Genomic DNA, 19628 nt, shown 5'->3' on the forward strand with positions numbered 1-19628 from the left:
AAATTACCTCCTTTTTTTTACTGGGGTATAGTTGTTTTACAATGTTATATTAGTTTCTACTGTACAGCAAAGTGAAGTAGAGTTCCCTGTGCTATACAGCAGGTTCTCATTAGTTATCTATTTTATACATATTAGTGTATATATGTCAATCCCAATCTCCCCATTCATCCCACCCCACCTTTCCCCCCTTGGTATCCATACATTTGTTCTCTGCATCTGTGACTCTATTTCTGCCTTGCAAACAGGTTCATCTGTACCGTTTTTCTAGATTTCACATATATGCCTTAATATACCATATTTGTTTTTCTCTGTCTGACTTACTTCACTCTGTATGACAGTCTCTAGGTCCATCCACATCTCTACAAATGACCCAATTTTGTTCCCTTTTATGGCTGAGTAATATTCCATTGTATATATGTACCATGTCTTCTTTATCCATTCTTCTGTCTGTCGATAGACATTTCTCCAAAGAAGACATACAGATGGCCAAGGGGCACTTGAAAAGATGCTCAACATCACTAATTATTAGAGAAATTCAAATCAAAACTACAAGGCATCACCTCACACCGGTTAGAATGGGCATCATCAGAAAATCTACAAACAATAAATGCTGGAGAGGGTGTGGAGAAAAGGGAACCCTCTTGCACTGTTGGTGGAAATGTAAATTGATACAGCCACTATGGAGAACAGTATGGAGGTTTCTCAAAAAACTAAAAATAGAACTACCATATGACCCAGCAATCTCACTACTGGGCACATACCCAGAGAAAAATGGTAATTCAAAAAGACACATGCATGCCAGTGTTCATTGCAACACTATTTACAGTAGTCAGGTCATGGAAGCAACAAATAACCTCCTTAATAATAGAGGAGAAGTACCCCAGTCTAACTGGTCACCTCAAGTCACTGGCAAAGCAATCTTGAGAGCTTTACATTCTTTTTCATTAAAAATGAGTCTCAAAAAATCACTGCATTATAGGCTGTCTTATCAATGCCAGGGACAGACTTAGCACTAACAGTAGTAATTCAGTGAGCATGGTCTTCAGTGTCTTTGGTAACAAACTATTTTGTTTTCTGGTTTATCTTTCTTACGTTTCATTTTGTAAAGGTAACTATCTCTTTTTTTTGTTTGTTTTCTTCTTGTTCTTTCCTAAAAGATAATATACTAGATATTCTGTCAGTTTTTTATTTCATTTAACATTATATACTAGACATTCCTCCATGTTAGTTTAGACATTCCTCCATGTTAGTTTATGGGATCTTTTTCATTCCTTTTACAGTTGTATGTACAGTTGTTTGGACCATACTGTACAGCATAGTTGATATTACCATAGTTTATAGTATATACCTTGGTTTATGGAACCAGCCTCCTACATTTCCACATGTAAGTGGTTTTGAGTATTTTACAATTGCAGATATGCTGTAATGAATAATCTTGTGCATATACCTTTTCATGGTTTGGTTTATGACTATGTTTTAAGCTAAAGTGTTAAGAAAACTGGGGACCAAACTGGAACATATTTGAAACCTATGAATATTAATGAAATGGTGAGACACTTTCAGCAATTCATCAATCACAGTTTAAGTGTTCCTACTAGTCCTGACTCCAGTAGTGGGCTTCTGCTCCTGGAGTTCAGCTGCCAATAAACTATGCTTCTTATATCCACCTCTGTCTCCAATTTGGGGGGCAGCATTTTGCCTTGACTTTGATAAGAAAAAAAATGTTTAATTTAAAAAGTTTGCTAGGCTTTTTCTTATTGTGAGAGTGGAAGTAGTGACTTCCAAGCTCTTACATGTCATACAAGAAATAGAAGTCCTCTCACTACTATTATTTTAACATTTCAACATCCTGTATGATTTAAACTCTATTATTTATGATTTAGCGGCCTTTCATGTACAAATTTTTTCATTTTTAATTTATTGTACATTTGACATAAAACGTGTAAATTTAAGGTGTAAAACATGTTAATTTGATACATTTATATATTGTTATATGATTGCCATTGTAGTGATAATTAGCACCTGTACTACATTACATAATTAGTCTTTCATTTTATTGGTTGGAATAATTAAGTTCTAGCCTATTAGCAAGTTTGATGATTTTAGTACGATATTGTCTGTATTCATTATACTATGCATTAGATCTCTATTTATTACTCACGTTTGTACTCTTAAACAACATTGGTTCTATCACCCCATCTATCACCCCGCCCCGTGTCCTGTGGTTAACCACAATTTCTTTCTCTGTTTTTACAAGTTTTGCTTTTTTAGATTACACATGTAAATGATGTCATACTGTATTTTCCTTTCTCTGTATGACTTATTCCTCTTAGCATAATGTACTCATGATTCATCCATGTTGTCTCAAATGACAGGGTGTCCTCCTTTCACATGGTTGAATAATACTCCATTGTATATATATACACCACATCTTCTTTATCCACATCCACTGATGGACTCTTAGGATGTGTCCATATCTTCCAGTTGTGAATAATGCTGCAATAAAAATATAAGTGCATATATCTTCTCAAAATCCTGTATTTATTTCCTTTGGGTATGTACTTAGAAGCAGAATTGATGGATCAGATGGTAGATCTATTTTTAATTTTTTGAGGAACCTCCGTATTGTTTTCCATGGTGGGTAGACCAATTTACATTCCCACTAACAGTGTACAGAGATTCCCTTTTCATTATAGTTTTGCCAGCACTTGTATCTCTTGTCCTCTTGATGATAGCCATCCCAACATGTGTGAGATGATATCTCATTGTAGCTTGATTTGCATTTCTCTGATAATTAATATTGTTGATCATCTTTTCACATATTTGTTGGCCATTTGGTTGTCTTATTTATTTATTTATTTAAATTAATTAATTTATTTTAATTTATTTTATTTTTGGTTGCATTGGGTCTTCATTGCTGCACACAGGCTTTCTCTAGTTTCAGCGAGTGGGGGCTACTCTTCGTTGCAGTACATGGGCTTCTCATTGCAGTGGCTTCTGTTGTAGAGCATGGGCTCTAGGTGCACGGGCTTAAGTAGTTGCGGTGTGTGGGCTCAGTAGTTGTGGCTCATGGACTCTAGAGTGCAGGCTCAGTAGTTGTGGCGCATGGGCTTAGTTGCTCTGGAGCATGTGGGATCTTCCTGGGCCAGGGATCGAACCTGTGTCCCCTGCATTGGCACACGGATTCTTAACCACTGCATCACCAGGGAAGTCCAGTTGTCTTTTTTAGAAAAATAACTTGTTAGTTCTCTGCCGATTTTTCAATTGGATTGTTTGGTTTTTTGTTATTAGGCTGTATGAATTCTTTATATATTTTAGATATTAACCCTTTATCTGATACATGGTTTCCAAAATTTTCTCCCATTCCAAAGATTGCCTTTTCACTATATTAATTGTTTCTTTTACTGTGCATAAGGTTTTAACTTTGATGTAGTCCCATTTGTTGAGTTTTTCTTTTGTTGTTTGTGCTTTTGGTGTTATATATTTAAAAAAAAAATCATTGCCAACATCAATGTCAAGGAGCTTCTTCCCTACATTTTCTTCTATAGTTTCATCATAATTTCTGCTCCATATATTTATCATACCAACTTTACCAGAACTAGGTAATTGTTAAAATGATAATAATTCACATTCTGGTTTTGTTTATAATTTTAATAAGAATATTTTTTGGTGCTTCACCATAAATCAAGGTGTTGTCTGTTGGATTGAGACAGAAATATATTCTATATTAAGAGAGTAATGTCTAGGAGTAAATCTATAATTCTAATTTTTCACAGTTTTATCAAGAGTAGATATTGAAATCTATTAAATGACCTTCCGACATTTATTGAGTAATCATTTTTTCTCTTCTCACTTGATGTAAGAATATCTTCCTAACCTCTAGACATTATAATCTTCTTGGAATTCGGCCACAGTATGTGGTTTTCAGTAGTGTTTCTGTATTTAGTTTACTGAAAGTTTTCTTCATCTTGGTAGATCAAGATGCGGACGAACTCTCAGATGAGAATTTTATACTTGAAGATCTAGTACTAGCTAAAGGATACAAGGATAAAATTCAAACAAGTGGAGTTTATGAGTCTCAAAAATTAAGAGGTATGAATGATATTGATAAACATATTTTAAAAGTCATCATAAAATACTTGACAATTTAAAAATATATTTTAAATGTGCATCAATTAATTTATGTTTTATAGTTGAATTTTTTCCTTAGGTTAGATATTTTAGAATACAATTTAACAAAAATTGGAATTCTGCAGAACTAATAAATGCAGTAATGATATTAGCACCCCCCATTCCTTCTTGTAGTCTTTAATATTCTAATTATTATACTGTATTTCTTAAATTTATTGAGCAAGAAACCCTGCCTTTCTCTTTTTATGGAGTAGTGTTTCATAGAGAACAAGTTTAGGAGATGCTTTTCTAGGAATCTTACGGAGCTATTATAGTTATTTCATTTTTAAAAGTATAACTTTTACCCAGCATTCACATTTCAATTCTTATCAAGTACATTATCTGCTAAAAATATTTGTTATCATCCAGTAGACCTATTCTTTATATTGTTATATGGTTTCAAGAAGAGAAAAGGAACATTTGTTTTTTATCTACTGGATCTTACTCTTGATATCATTATATATTTTCTACTACAGCTCTTTGATATTAGTGTATTTTTTGTTGTATATTTTAACTAAATTTATCTGTTTATTTTTTCTGTTTGCTTAAAAAATGAATTTGAGGAAAAATGGACATTATTAGAAAGATTGGAAATTTTTTATTTGGATTTTTGACTTAGTGTAACTGAAGATTTGGTTTATCTTTGTGCTTCTTAATTGGAAGATTGGGATTGACATATCTACACTGTTGATACTATGTATAAAATAGATAACTGGGCTTCCCTGGTGGCGCAGTCGTTGAGAGTCCACCTGCCAATGCAGGGGACACGGGTTCATGCCCCGGTCCGGGAAGATCCCACATGCCACGGAGTGGCTGGGCCCGTGGGCAATGGCTGCTGGGCCTGCGTGTCCGGAGCCTGTGCTCTGCAACAGGAGAGGTCACAGCAGTGAGAGGCCCGCGTACCGCAAAAAAAAAAAAAAAAAAAATAGATAACTAATGAGAACATACTGTGTGTAGCACAGGAAGCTCTACTTAATGCACTGTGGTGACCTAAATCGAAAGGAAATCCAAAAAAGAGGGGATATATGTATATGTATAACTGATTAATTTTGCTATACAGTAGAAACTAACACATTGTAAAGCAACTATACTCCAATAAAAATTAATTTTAAAAAAAGAATATTTTCAAGTGAAAAAAAAAGAACCAAATAAAACCTAGGTGTTTTAGGTTGTTTCTGTTACCTTTAATTTATTTTGAAATATAGAAAGGTATGATAAGAGTTAATGTAATGAACACTTGTGTGTCTGTTTCCCAGTTTAATAAATATACGTTAAATATTGAAGTCCTACCCTCTCTATTCCTCTCAGATTATTGCCTCCTTCTGTTCTGAATTTGATGTTTATCATTACCATATATATTTCTTTATACTTTTGTTAGGTATGTTTTCATCTGAAAAGGATTTATTCTATTGTTTTGTTTGTAGTATGCTGTATGCTTTCTTAAGCAACTTGCTTTTTTGGTTCAAGATCACTGTTGATAATTTTAGTTCTTATTCATTTATTTTTATTGCTGTATATTGACCTGGTTTATGAATATATTATAATTAACTTGCCCATTCTCCTGTGGATGAATATTTGTGTTGTTTCCACTAGGAGATACCTATCTTCTTATGAGAGGTAATGGTAGGAGTAGTGTTTAAAAGTATGGATGCTGGAAATAGACTGCCTGTCTTTGGTGCCTACCTCTGTCTCTTACTAACTGTATAAGCTAGTTAATCTCTCCATGTTTCAGTTTCTTCATCTGAAAAATAGGGCTAGTAATAGTATGTACCTCACAAAATAATTGTGGGAATTATATGAAATACTTTAAAACAATGGATGCCTGAGAACCAGCAGATAGTACTGAACCCTGTATATACTGTGCCTTTTCCTGTGTTTCCTGTCCATAATTTATTTGATGGTCAATAGGTCATTATTAGTATAATAAGGGTTACTATAACATAAGTACTGCAATACTATGATGCTCGATCTGATAACGAAGATAGCTACTAAGTGTCTAGTGGGCAGGATATACAGCATGGATATGCTGGACAAAGGGATAATTCATGTCCCAGGCAGGACAGAGCAGGACAGTGTAAGAGTTCATTACCCTACTCAGAACAGCACGCAGTTTGAAACTTACTGTTTATTTCTGGAATTTTCTGTTTAACATTTTTGGAACAGGGTTGACCACGGATAACTGAAACTGCAGATAAGGGGGGACTACTGTATTTTTGACCTTGTAAAAGAAATAGAAATTTCCATTTTTATGTGCTATAGCATAGGATTTAATCCTTTAAGATTTATGAAGAATTCTAACCCTGAAAATATTTGTTCTTGGCAGTTTTCAAAAGTGATTAATTTAATTGCACATTTTAATTTTTAATTGTTCTTTCCATTTTTTTCCTGGCATATCTTGCTTTTTTTTTTTTTTTTTTTTTTGTGGTACGCGGGCCTCTCACTGTTGTGGCCTCTCCCGTTGCGGAGCACAGGCTCCGGATGCGCAGGCTCAGCAGCCATGGCTCACGGGCCCGGCCGCTCCGCGGCATATGGGATCCTCCCAGACCGGGGCACGAACCCGTATCCCCTGCATCGGCAGGCGGACTCTCAACCACTGCGCCACCAGGGAGGCCCTATATCTTGCTTTTTTTTTCTTCTTTTGAAAGTACTAATTTCATCTAGATTTTAAATCTTATTTCTGTTCCTAGATGATAGAGATATATTGGTGGATAAATGATGATGTTTTCCAAAGAAATATAACCAGTTGTTGGCTTTCAAATCCCACCCACGTGTTAGAATTAATCCTTTCCCAAGTTAGGTTATTCTCTTGTGGCAATAATTGATGATTTGTTTTATCCTACAAACATGCTTAAAACTTTTAAATTACTTGCAGATATTTTTAAATCTTGGAGTTCTTGTAACTAACTACCTTTCTAGGTTCTCTTGCGAATTTAGATGACCCAGGAACCTCAGACCTACATTTGTAACAATCAGTGGGAGTAATAGCTTTATATAAGATATGTACAGGCATACCTCAGAGATATCGTGAGTTCAGTCCAGACCTCTGCAATAAAGTGAATATCACAATAAATTGAATCACACAAATTTTTTTGTTTTCCAGTACATACAGAAGTTATGTTTACACTATACTGTAGTCTATTAAGTGTACAGTAGCATTATGTCTAAAAAAATGTACATACCTTAATTTAAAAATACCTTATTGCTAAAAACTGCTAACGATCATCTGAGTCTTCAGCGAATTGTAATCTTTTTGCAATAGTAACATCAAAGATCACTGATCACAGATCACCATAACAAATATAATAAAAATGAAAACATTTGAAGTATTGCCAGATTACCAAAATGTGACACAGAGACATGAAGTAAGCAAATGCTGTTAAAAAATGGCACCGATAGATTTGCTCCATGCACAGTTGCCGCACACCTTCAATTTGTGAAAAACGCAGTATCTGCAAAGTGCAATAAAGGTGAAGCACAATGAAATGAGGTATGCCTGTACTCTCCATTTCATTTCTGCTATTCATGCCACTCCAAAAATCATCAGGTTTATTTCACTCATATTACATTCTCAATCTCAGTAGACATTTGAGTTTACTAGCTAGAGTGTAGGTTTTAGAGTCTAAAGGAACAAAATTCATTTCAAACTTTTGTGCTTAATAACTATGTGACCTTCCAAAATGTGCGTAATCTCTCTAAGCTCTATTTTCCTCATCTGTTAAATGATAATAAAAATACCTACTTCCTAGAATTCTTATGAGGATCAAATGAGATAATATTTGAAAAGTAAAGATGTAATAATATCTAGCAACTAGTAGCTAGTAAATTTTTTAAAATTTTTAGACATATTTGTATTTAATTGAATAAGCAGTATGTTAAATAGTTAATTAAACAAGATTAAATAATTATACGGTAACATCATTCTAATTAACTTTATAATTTTATCCCAACAAAATGTTAGTTTTAAATCAACTAATCTGGCAATCTATTATATTACAGTTAAAAATGAAGAAGCCTCAGAACATCCAGATACCGCAGAAAATCTTCCAGCAGTGAATCCATCAGTTAATGACCTAATATTTCAATTAGGTTTAAACAAAGTGGTAGGTAAGTAGAGATTTATAATGTTTGGGCACAGTAGAACACTTTCTAAGAGTTAAAGTATTTCAACTGTGTAGTACAGTTATTAAAAGAAAACAAGAAATTCAAACATAGGACAACCTTTTTCAGTTTAATACAGTTGGCCCTCTGTATCCATGGGTTTCACATCTACAGATTCACTTGACCACAGATCAAAAATATTCTGAAAAGAAATTTTCAGAAAGTTCCAAAAAGCAAAACTTGGATTTTCCATGCACTGGCAACTATCTACATAGCATTTATAGGTATTTATATAGCATTTACATTGTATTAGGTATTATAAGTAACCTAGAGATGATTTAAAATATACAGGAGAATGTGCATAGGTTATAGGAAAATATTACACTGTTTTATACAAGAGACTTGAGCATCTTCAGGTTTTGGCATCCACAGGGGATCCTGGGGCTAATCCCCTGCAGATACCGAGGGACAACTGTAATAATTTCATTATTTTATTAAGCAATTGATATATCAATTAATATGTATCTTTTTTTTTTTTTTTTTTTTTGTGGTACGTGGGCCTCTCACTGTTGTGGCCTCTCCCATTGCGGAGCACAGGCTCCGGACACGCAGGCCCAGCGGCCATGGCTCATGGGCCCAGCCGCTCCGCGGCATGTGGGATCTTCCTGGACCAGGGCAAGAACCCGTGTCCCCTGCATCGGCAGGCAGACTCTCAACCACTGCACCACCAGGGAAGCCCAACTAATATGTATCTTTAAAAGAATTTATCATGTGCTCATTACTCCACCAAACAAACATTAATTAGGTAATGCTTAAGAGTTTATCTGCTCATGAAAAAATATATATAGGCTTTTCCCTACATTATGAATTTTCATGACATAGACTAAATGCTATATTATCAGTTCCTCAGAGAACACAATTTTCGTTACTTATATCATCTTTTATGATAACAAGACAATGAAAAAATGGAACTATCGCTAGATAGGCAATGTGGCTGCTTTGTGATCTTCCTATCGCAAAGTTGGCAAATTTCTAATAGTTAAAAAACCTGTGCTAGGGAATTCCCTGGTGGCCTAGTGATTAGGATTCAGGGCTTTCACTGCCATGGCCTGGGTTCAGTCCCTGTTCAGAGAACTGAAATCCCACAAGCCATGCAGCACAGCCAAAAAAAACCTATGCTAAAGCTGGTGTGGCCAAAGGACTAAGTACTTAAGTACTTTGCAATAAGATAAATTTAAGTGTTCTGTAGCAGCTTCTAAACAACCACTTTAAAGCAGATGTCAGAAAAATGGCAGACTAGGAGGCCCTAAGCTCTTGCTCCCTGACGGAAACATTAAAAAAAAAAAAAAAAGAAAAGAAAAAAAAAAGCAGAAAGCCATCAGAACCAACTTTGTCAGAGCATTGGGAAACAGTGAGATGTTTACAGTAACCAAGAGAATGCACAATTAAGAAAAAGCCATCTTCAAACTGGTAAAATTTTGTGGAAATGTGAAGCAGTGCCCAGCACACAAAAAAACTACAAATAAGAGCACTCCTACCACTAGACCTGCTCTATAGAAAATGCTAAAGGAAATCCCTGAGGTTGATGTGAAAGGATGTTAGACAGTAGGTTGAAGCTGTATGAAGAAAGAAAGATCTACGGTATAGGTAAGTACATGGCAAATATAAAAGCCAGTATTATTGTAATTTTAGTTTGGAGCTCTACTTTTAATTTTATATAATAGTTTAAAGAAAAATAATTATAAGTCTACGTTATTGGGCACAAAGTGTATAAAGATATGATTCATAACATCAGTATCAAAAAGAGAGGGATTGAGCTGTATAGGAGTACAGCTTTTGGATGTTACTGAAGTTAATTGGCATCAATTTAAACTAGATTTTTTATAACTTTAAGATGTTACACATAATCCTCTTGGTAACCAAAAAGAAAATATCTGTAGAATATACACAAAGGAAATGAGAAAGGAAACAAAACTAGTACCTTAAAAATGTCAATTGACAGACTTCGCTTGCAGTCCAGTGGTTAAGAATCTGTGCTTCCAATGCAGGGGGCATGGGTTTGATCTCTGGTTGGGTAACTAAGATCCCACATGCTGCATGGCACAGCCAAAAAAAAAAAAAAAAAATCAATTGAACACAAAAGAAGGCAGTATTAGAGGAAATGAGGAACAAAAAAAATATAAGAAATACAGAAAACAAATAGCAAAATGGCATCGATAAGTCCCTTAAATGTAAATGGATTAAACATTCTAAACAAAAGGCAGAGATTGACAGAATGGATAAAAAAAAACTATATGCTATCCATAAGAGACTCACATTAGATCAACAAAATTGACAAAACTTTAACTAGACTGATGAAGAAAAAAGAAAGAAGACTCACGCTATTAAATCAGAATAGAAATTGGGAACATTACTGCCAATTTTACAGGAATAAAAAGCATTATATTTATTGAATAAAGAAAAAAAATCATTATATCTCAGTAAAACACTCTTCATAATATTTCCTTATTTGACATTTGTATCTTTAAAAAATACAAAAAGAATTTTAGCAATTTTATAGTAAAATATTTCCTCCAATATTGGGAATGAGATAAATGTGTATTATCACTATTTCTACTCATTTTTGTACTGGCAACCATAGTTATTACAAAAAAAATTAATAATAAAACTTGTAAGCATTCAAAGAAAGAAATAAAACTCATAAGTTGCAGATGATGTAACTGTGCAGGTATGTAATCTAACAGAATCTGTAGTCTACAGATAAACTCTTAACTGGATTTATTAAAATTACTGAATATAAAATAAAAATGTATAAAACTCAGTTTTATTTCTGTATACTAAGAAGACAAAATTAGAAAATGAACATTTTATAGGAATGATGAAATTTTGTATTAGCACCAAAACAAATAAAAAATCTAGGAATAATTATTTTTTAAACATATGCAAGGCTTCTGTCTTCCACTTTAACATGTAAAGAACTTGGAAGTCCTCACTTCTGCCTTCCAAACCAATAAAAGCTGAAAATACTGAAAGCCAACAACTCTTCTTAGCCCCATCAGAGAATTGAAGTCACAGGGCAAACTGCCACTCTCAATCTGTGGAGATAGATGAATACTGAAAATTACATACTCCTGGGAATAGCAACCAACACTGGAGCCAGCAATTAGGAGGAAAACTTAAGAATAATTGAATAATTGCCAGAAACTGAACATGAACTAGGTTGAGCAATAAAAAAGTTCTAGGACACAGCCTTAGTTATGCCATACACTTTCATGAAATTTGCCTCCAGGAGCCCTACCAGGTACCTTAGCTGAGTATCAGAAATAAAATCTACTCATGCTTTCAGCAAAGGGAGGAGAAAAGAAAACATTTGAAATACACCAATAACATTCTTCTTAACAAAGGCCTGCCTTCAAGAAAAACTACTTTACTAGAACCTAACAGATGTGAGGTAAAGGAAATACCAAACTCCAACCTCTTGGACTTTCAACATTGGGGAAGGGAGATATCCAAGTCCAGCCCCCTTTAGCCTTTCTGTCTAAAGAATCTTGAAGAATCAAGAATCTAAAAGAATCAAGAATCTCGTTTCTGGGGGAAACAAGCTGAGAAGCAATTGTGAAAGTCACAGACCAGAGGAGACTGCCAATAAAAGACCGAGATCTAATCATAGGATTATAGAATGCTTTTCCGCTCCCTCATACGTTACCACCACTTCACCAAGGCCCATGGATAATAGGGGGTTACAGATGGAAAAACTGCAATTCTCAGCTTCCATTAAAGAAGTATTTTCTAGGGAAAGCCAAAGACAATAGGGGAGACCAGAAAAGGAAAATAAAGGAAATTTTAGCCTGTGACACCAGCTACAATAAAACACAAAACACAGTCTAACTCCTCTCCAGATGAACATAAAACATCATAATAAAACCGTATATACTTCAGTTCTTTTACCTGATACATCATGTCTAGCTTTAAACAAATTATAAGGCATGATAAAAGAGCAAAACACACAGGCTGAAGACACAAAGCAAGCATCAAGACCAGATGAAGATATGGCAGAAATTTTGGAATTATCAAACTGGGAATTTAAAATAACTATAATATAATAAGGGCCCTAGTGAAAAAGTAGTCTACATGAAAGAACATATACATAATGTATGCAGAGATTAAACCTCTAAGAAATAATCAAAATGAAATGTTATAAATCAAAAGCACTATAACAGAAATTAAGAATGCCTTTGATGGGCTCCATAGTAGACTGGAAACAGCCAAAGAAAGAAATCAGTGAACTTGAAGATACGACAATAGGAAATTCCCAAACTGAAAGGCAAAGAGAAAAATAACGAAAAAAGTGGAACAGAGTATTTTAAAAACTGTCAAAAATCAAAGGTATAACATACTCGTAATGGGAATACCAGATGTATTGCAGAATAAGGAGACATGGAGGGAAAAATAAATATTTGAAGTAATATAGGCCGAGAATTTTCAAAAATTAATAACAGGAACCAAACCACAGGTAGAGAAAGCTCAGAGAACATGAAGCAGGATATATACCCAAAAGTCTATACCTAGACATATTTAAATTGCAGAAAATCAAAGACAAAGAGAAAATTTGGAAAGAAGCCAGAGGGAGAAAAACCCACCCTAACTGTGGAGGAAGAGGTAAAATATTACGTAGGACTTCTCTTCAAAAACCATGCAAGCAAGAAGAGAATGGAGTGAAATATTTAATGTGTTCAAAGCAAACAAACAAAAAACCTCACCAACCTAAAATTGTTATACAGCAAAATTATACTTAAAAAGAAGAAAAAATAAAGACTATCTGGGTCAAGCAAAAAGTGAGTAAATTTGTTGCCAGTAGAACTGACTTGCGAGAAATTGCAAAAGAAACTTTTTTTTCAAGGAAAAGAAAAAATGTATCAGTCAGAAACTCAGATCTACATAAGTAAAGGAAGAGAATTAGAGATGTAAGAAGTGAGGGTAAAATAAAAATTTTCATTTTTTTCTTCTTAATTGATCTAACAGATAAAATTTTGCTCAAAATCATAATAGCAGCAATATATTGGGGAAATTATTGCTTATGAATAATTTCTGTTACAAGGTTCCTGACTACCCATGAAGTGCTATAGTGTTATTTGAAAATGGACTTGGATTAGTTGTAGAAGTACACTTGAAACTCTAGGGAAACCACTTAAAAATACAAAAAAAAAGAAGTATAATTGATAAGAAGAGGGAAAATGTAATATTTTAAAAGAGAAACAGAACATGGGCCTGCATAGAAAGCAGTAACAAATATGGTAGATATTAATCCAGCTATAACAATAATCACTTTAAGTGTTAATGGTCTAAATATACCAATTAAAAGACAGAAATGTCAGAGTGGATTGAAAAAAAGATCCAACTATATGTTGTTTATGAGAAACCCACATTAAATATAATGACACACGTAGATTTAAAATAAGGGGATGGAGATAAGGAAACATCAGCAAGATGGCAGAATAGTAGGCTTATTACTTTCCCTCCTCCCAGAGATTGCACTGAATACAAACCTACATACAGATGAATTCCCTCTGGAAGAAATCTAGTTACTAGTTGAGTGACTCCTGTACATCAGTCAACTGAGAAAATACCCACATTGAAACAATTCGGAAAAGCTGAGACATAGCTCATGCCATAAACCCCACCCCTGGCACAGACACTTACAACTCGGAGGGAACAACTGGAGGGAGCAAAGGGTCTGGATCACACATCTAGAACCCTAGCTTATAGCGCTGCCACCCAAGTGCCTGGCTCCCAAATTACCTAGCTTGGAGAGCCAGTGTGGCTCAGAATTCACAAGTTCTTCAGAAGCAAATTTTAAAAGGGGGCCATTTTGAAATGGGTGCATGTGCACTTCACACAGCTGTCCTCCTGGGCTCAGTACAGAAGGAATAGGGACTTGAGGATATGGGGAGGGTGAAGGGTAAGCTGTGACAAAGCGAAAGAGAGGCATGGACATATATACACTACCAAACGTAAGGTAGATAGATAGTGGGAAGCAGCCGCAGAGCACAGGGAGATCAGCTCGGTGCTTTGTGACCGCCTGGAGGGGTGGGATAGGGAGGGTGGGAGGGAGGGAGACGCAATAGGGAAGGGATGTGGGAACAGATGTGTATGTATGACTGATTCACTTTGTTATAAAGCAGAAACTAATAAAAAAAAAAAATGCAAGGCTTTCAGTTTCTTCCTGGAAGAGATTTGGCTGCATTCTTTCGCAGCTGCTGCCTGAAGGTCAAGCTTCTAATCAGCTTCTCATCCGGGAGCTGATTAGGATCCTCCTAGGAGCCTGAAAGAGCTTGTGGGCATTTCCCCTACATTCTCCCTGCAGGTTACTCTAACAGTAAAACTAAGTCTCCAGCTTCTCCTTAAAAGGAACTTGTTCACACATGTAGTGCCCCAATTTTTACAGCTGCCACCCAAGGTGTGGGCCCCCAAATCACCTAGCTCTAAGAACCAACAGTGTTTGGCTTTTGTGAGTTTCCCACAACCACATTAAACTAATTAGCAGTCCTCTGGTGGCTGGAATGGGTACATGGGGACTCCCTGTGCCTTCGCATGGCTCATCTCATGGTTAAAACCTAGTCTCTAGCTTCTCCCTGAAAGGAGATGTCTTAACATCCCAACTTATATGTCTGCCACCCAAGGGACTGACACCTAAGTCACCTAGCTCTGGGAGCTGATGAGGCTTGGCATTTGTGAGTCCCCCAGGCCCAGAGAGATCAAAGATGAAGTTATATATAGGTACAAAAGCACTCTCAGTGCCTAGTCTCTCTAGATCAGCACAGAATGAGTAGGCAAAATCCCTCAGCTCCCAGTTTCTCCCTGATAGGAGCAACTATATTTCTAATATTCTAACTTCCCCAGCCTCAGCCTGATGGTTGGGCTTCCAGTTAGCCTGGTAAAGGGGAAGGCAGTTAGTAGTCATCCAAAAGCATGAATGGGTATGGGGGAATTTCCATGTCTTTGGGGCACTGACTAGGCTTGGCACAGACTAATCTGGGAACCAGTAAGAACAAAGACAGCAGGTTGGACAAACACAAAGGTTTTAGGGGCAACCAGAAGATCAAGTCAGGCTGATTGGCAAGGTTCACCTACTACACAAGCCCAGTCTGTCGTGACTGGGAGAGGTAGATGTTTTATGTAATTCACAGAAATCAACACCGAGAATCAAGGAAACTGAAGAAACAGGGGAATATGTTCCAAATAAAGGACAAATCTCCAGAAGCTGACCCTAAGGAAACAGAGATAAGTGATTTACCTGACAGAGAATTCAAAATAAAGATCATAAATATTCTCACTGATGTTGGGAGAGCAATGTATGAACAAAGTGAGAATTTCAACAAAAAGCTAGAAGACATAAAGGAATATCAAACAGAAATCATGAAGCTGAAGAAAAATTAACTGACCTGAAAAAAGTCAGTAGAGGGATTCAGTAATGGACTAGATCAAGCAGAAGAAAGGATGAGTGAACTCAAAGATAAGTCAGTGGAAATCATTCTATCAGAGCAGTAAAAAGAAAAAATATGAAAAGGAGTGAAGATAGCATAAGGGACTTATGGGATACCATAAAGTGAAATAATATATGCATTATGGGAGTCACAGAAGGAGAAGAGACAGAGAGAAAGGGTCAGAAGGCTTACTCAAAGTAATACTGGCTAACAATTACCAAACCTGTGGAAAGAAACAGACATTTAGATCCAGGGGGCCCAAACAACACCGAGTAAGATGACTACAAAGAGACCCACATTGAGACACATTGTAATTGATAAATGGAATATTGCCTGTCATATCAGTAAGCATAGGATGTCGCAGTTGTCAGTGATTGCAGCCTTCCAACGTGAGCCGGTGAACCCTGAGGAAACTCAGGAAGGAAAGAATACCTGCCATCTAGCAGCCATCAGACTGTAGCCGCTTCCTACAGTGAACCCTGAGGAAACTCAGGATGTGAAAACACAGGACACTGGCCCCAGATAGCTGAGGTGCGTATCAAAGGAATGATTTCAGTGAGCCCAGACTCTTGCCTCTTCCCATACATAGAAAAGCACTAAATTCCTTAACTTGGGACATCTGGTTTTCTTTAATTAACAATTATCTATTGAAGTTCAGACTACCTTCCCTTTGTTACACAACTTTTATATAACCTAGCTCCCCACCTCGCCTCCTCGGAGCAGTTCTCTCAGGGTTACTTGAAATGCTGCCTCCCAGGCAGCCACTATGGAAAGCAGTATGAAGTTTCCTCAGAAAAATTAAAAATAGAACTACCATATGGTCCAGCAGTCACACATCTGGGTATATATCTGAAGGAAATCAAATCACTCTCTAGAAGAAACATTTGTACACCTATGTTTATGATATATATACACATATATATATGTATGTATATGTGTTATACACACACACACACACACACACAATCTAGCCATAAAAAAGAAGGAAATACTTCCCTTTGCAATAATGTGGATAAAACTGGAGGGCATTTTGCTAACTGAAGTAAACCAGACAGAGAAAGACAGATGCTGTATGGTATCACTTATATGTGAATCTAAAATAAGAGTCAAACTCATAGAAACAGAGAATGGTCGTTGCTAGGTCCTGGGGTGGTAGGTTAAATGGAGAGTGGTTGGTCAAAGGGTTCAAACTTTTAGTTATAAGATAAATAACTTCTGTAGATTTAATGTACAGCATGATGACTATATCCAGTAATACTGTGTTGTATACTTGATATTTCCTGAGAGTAGATCTTAAGCATTCTCACCAAAAAAAAAAAAAAAAAAGAGAGATAGTTAACTATGTATGGTCATGGATGTGCTAATTAACTGGATTGTGGGAATTATTTCACAATGCATATGTATATCAAATCATCATGTTGTATACTTTAAATATATTACAGTTTTTTGTCAATTATACCTTATTAAAGCTGTAAAAAAAATAAATATATGCACAAAGAGGCACACACACACACAGAAGGTAAAGGCTTAGGGAAAGATATACATGAGTAGCTATATCATTACCAAAGTAGACTTCAGAGCAAGGAAAAGTACTAGGAATAAATACATGCATTAGGTAATGATAAAGGAATCAATTCTTCAAGAAGACATAACATTCTTTAATGTGTATATACCTAACAATAGTGTCTCAAAATACATGAGGAAAAAACTGATAGAACTGCAAGGAGAAATAGACACATCCATTATTATAGTTGGAGACTTTAACACCCCTCTATCAAAAATGGACAGATCCAGCAGGCAAAAAAATCAGTAACAGCAGTTGAGTTCAACAACACCATCAATCAACTGGATCTAACTGATGTCTATTAGAATACCTCCTCCAACAACAGAAGGATACATATTGCTCTCAAATTCACATACTCTGCTCACAAAGATAGACCTCATTACAAAACAAATTATACCTTGAAGATTTTAAGAAATAGAAATCCCAAAAATTATGCTCTCAGCCTACAATGGAATTAAACTAGAAATCAGTCATAGAAAGATAGCTGGCAAATCCCATAATACTTGAAGATGAAACAATACACTTCTATAGCACATGTTCACAGAAGTATCAAAAAATCAGAAATATTTTGAAGTAAGTGAAAATGAAAATACAACTAATAAAAATTTATGTGACACAGTGAAAGAAGTGCTTAAAAGGAAATTATAGCATTTGATGCATATATTGGACAGTGAGAAAGATCAAAAATCAATTATCTAAGCTCAACCTTAGTAAACTAGAAAAGGAATGGCAGAAAATTTTTGATAAGATGGACTTGTTTAAAATTAATACTTATACTCTGTGAAAGACACTTTTAAGAGAAAGAAAAGACATGCCACATATTGGGAGAAAATATTTACAAAACACATATCTTAAGAAGGACTTGCATTTGAAATATATTTTAAAAGATTAAATTCAACACTTAAAAAAGAACCCAATTTAAAAACTCTCAAAATATCTGAACAGACACCTCATCAAGGATGATGTGAAGATGGCTAAGTGTGTGAACTCATATGTCATTGGATAATTGCAAATTAAAACAACGAGATACCTAATGAAACACACCTAGGAGAATGGCTAATCCAAAACACTGACAACACCAAATGCTGTCAAGAAAGTGCAGTACAGGAACTCTTGTTCATTCTTGTTGGGAATGCAAAATTCTATACCCACTTTGGAAGACAGTTTGCATTTTTTTTAAAGCTCAACGTACTCTAACCATACAATCCAGCTGTTGTGCTCTTAGTATTTACCCAAATGAGTTAAGGTCTTATGTTCATGCAATAACCTGCATTAATGTTTACAGCAGCTTTATCATTGCCCCAAACTGGAAGCAAACAAGATGTTTTTCAGTAAGTGAATGCATAACCAATCTGTGGTACATCCATATAACGGTACATTATTCAATAATAAAAATAAATGGACTATCAAGCCACAAGAAGACATGGCAGAAACTTAAATGCATATTGTTAAGTGAAAGAACCCAGTCTGAAAAAGCTGTGTAATTTCAACTGTATACCACTCTGGAAAAGGTGAATCTGTAGGCAGTAAAAAGATCAGGAGTTCCCAGGGGTTCAGGGTGAAGGGGGATAAATGGTTGAAGCTCAGGGAATTTTTAATGTGCCAAAGCTATTTTGTAAGATACTGTAGTAGTAAACACTTGACATTATGCATTTATCAAAATGCATAATGTACATTTATGCACATTATGCATAATGTACTATACAAAATGAGAGTTATCGCTCATGTAAATCATGGGTGTTAATTATTAGTGATGTATCAGTATTGGATTATCAATTGTAACAAATGTATGATCTAATACAAGATGGTAATAATAGGGAAACTATACCGGTGGAAGCGAGTATTTATGAACTCTCTGTAGTTTCTGCACAATTTCTCTGGACTCCTAAATTGCTCTAAAAAAACAAAGTCTATTAAAATGTTTAAAAAGATGTTCAAAGTCTCAACACAGCAAACTGCAAAACATTATTTAAAGAATTTTAAAGAACTAAATAAATGGAACTATATTCCAGGTTTATAGATTAGAAGACTCAATATTTTAAAGAACAAATTTCTTGAAAATTAATCTATGTATTTAATGCAGTCAGTATCAGAATTTTAGCAATAATTTTTCTAAAAATTGACAAGGTAATTCTAAAATTTATATAGAAATGCATAGGGCCAAAGTAGGAAATATAATCTTGACAAAGAAGACTAAAATTGAAGGATATAAAGTACCTGGTATCAGGTATTATTATAAAAATAAAATACTACAAGCAGTTTGCTACTGGTACAATGATAGATAAATAGACTTAAATGTATTGAAGACAAAG

General features: G+C 35.2%; 1 protein-coding gene across 1 annotated transcript in view; it reads left to right on the top strand.

Moving 5' to 3' along the window:
- The window catches only part of CCDC7 (coiled-coil domain containing 7), a gene marked incomplete at both ends in the record, with an annotated part of 108913 nt that overhangs the window by 72787 nt on the left and 16498 nt on the right, over window positions 1-19628 (top strand). The window contains 2 exon segments of the mRNA XM_079699051.1: window positions 3976-4092; window positions 8167-8274. Of these exon segments, the coding sequence (XP_079555177.1) occupies window positions 3976-4092; window positions 8167-8274 (225 nt within the window).

Source organism: Hyperoodon ampullatus (assembly GCF_949752795.1).
Source record: "Hyperoodon ampullatus genome assembly, chromosome: 3".
In the NCBI taxonomy this organism is placed as follows: Eukaryota; Metazoa; Chordata; class Mammalia; order Artiodactyla; family Ziphiidae; genus Hyperoodon; species Hyperoodon ampullatus.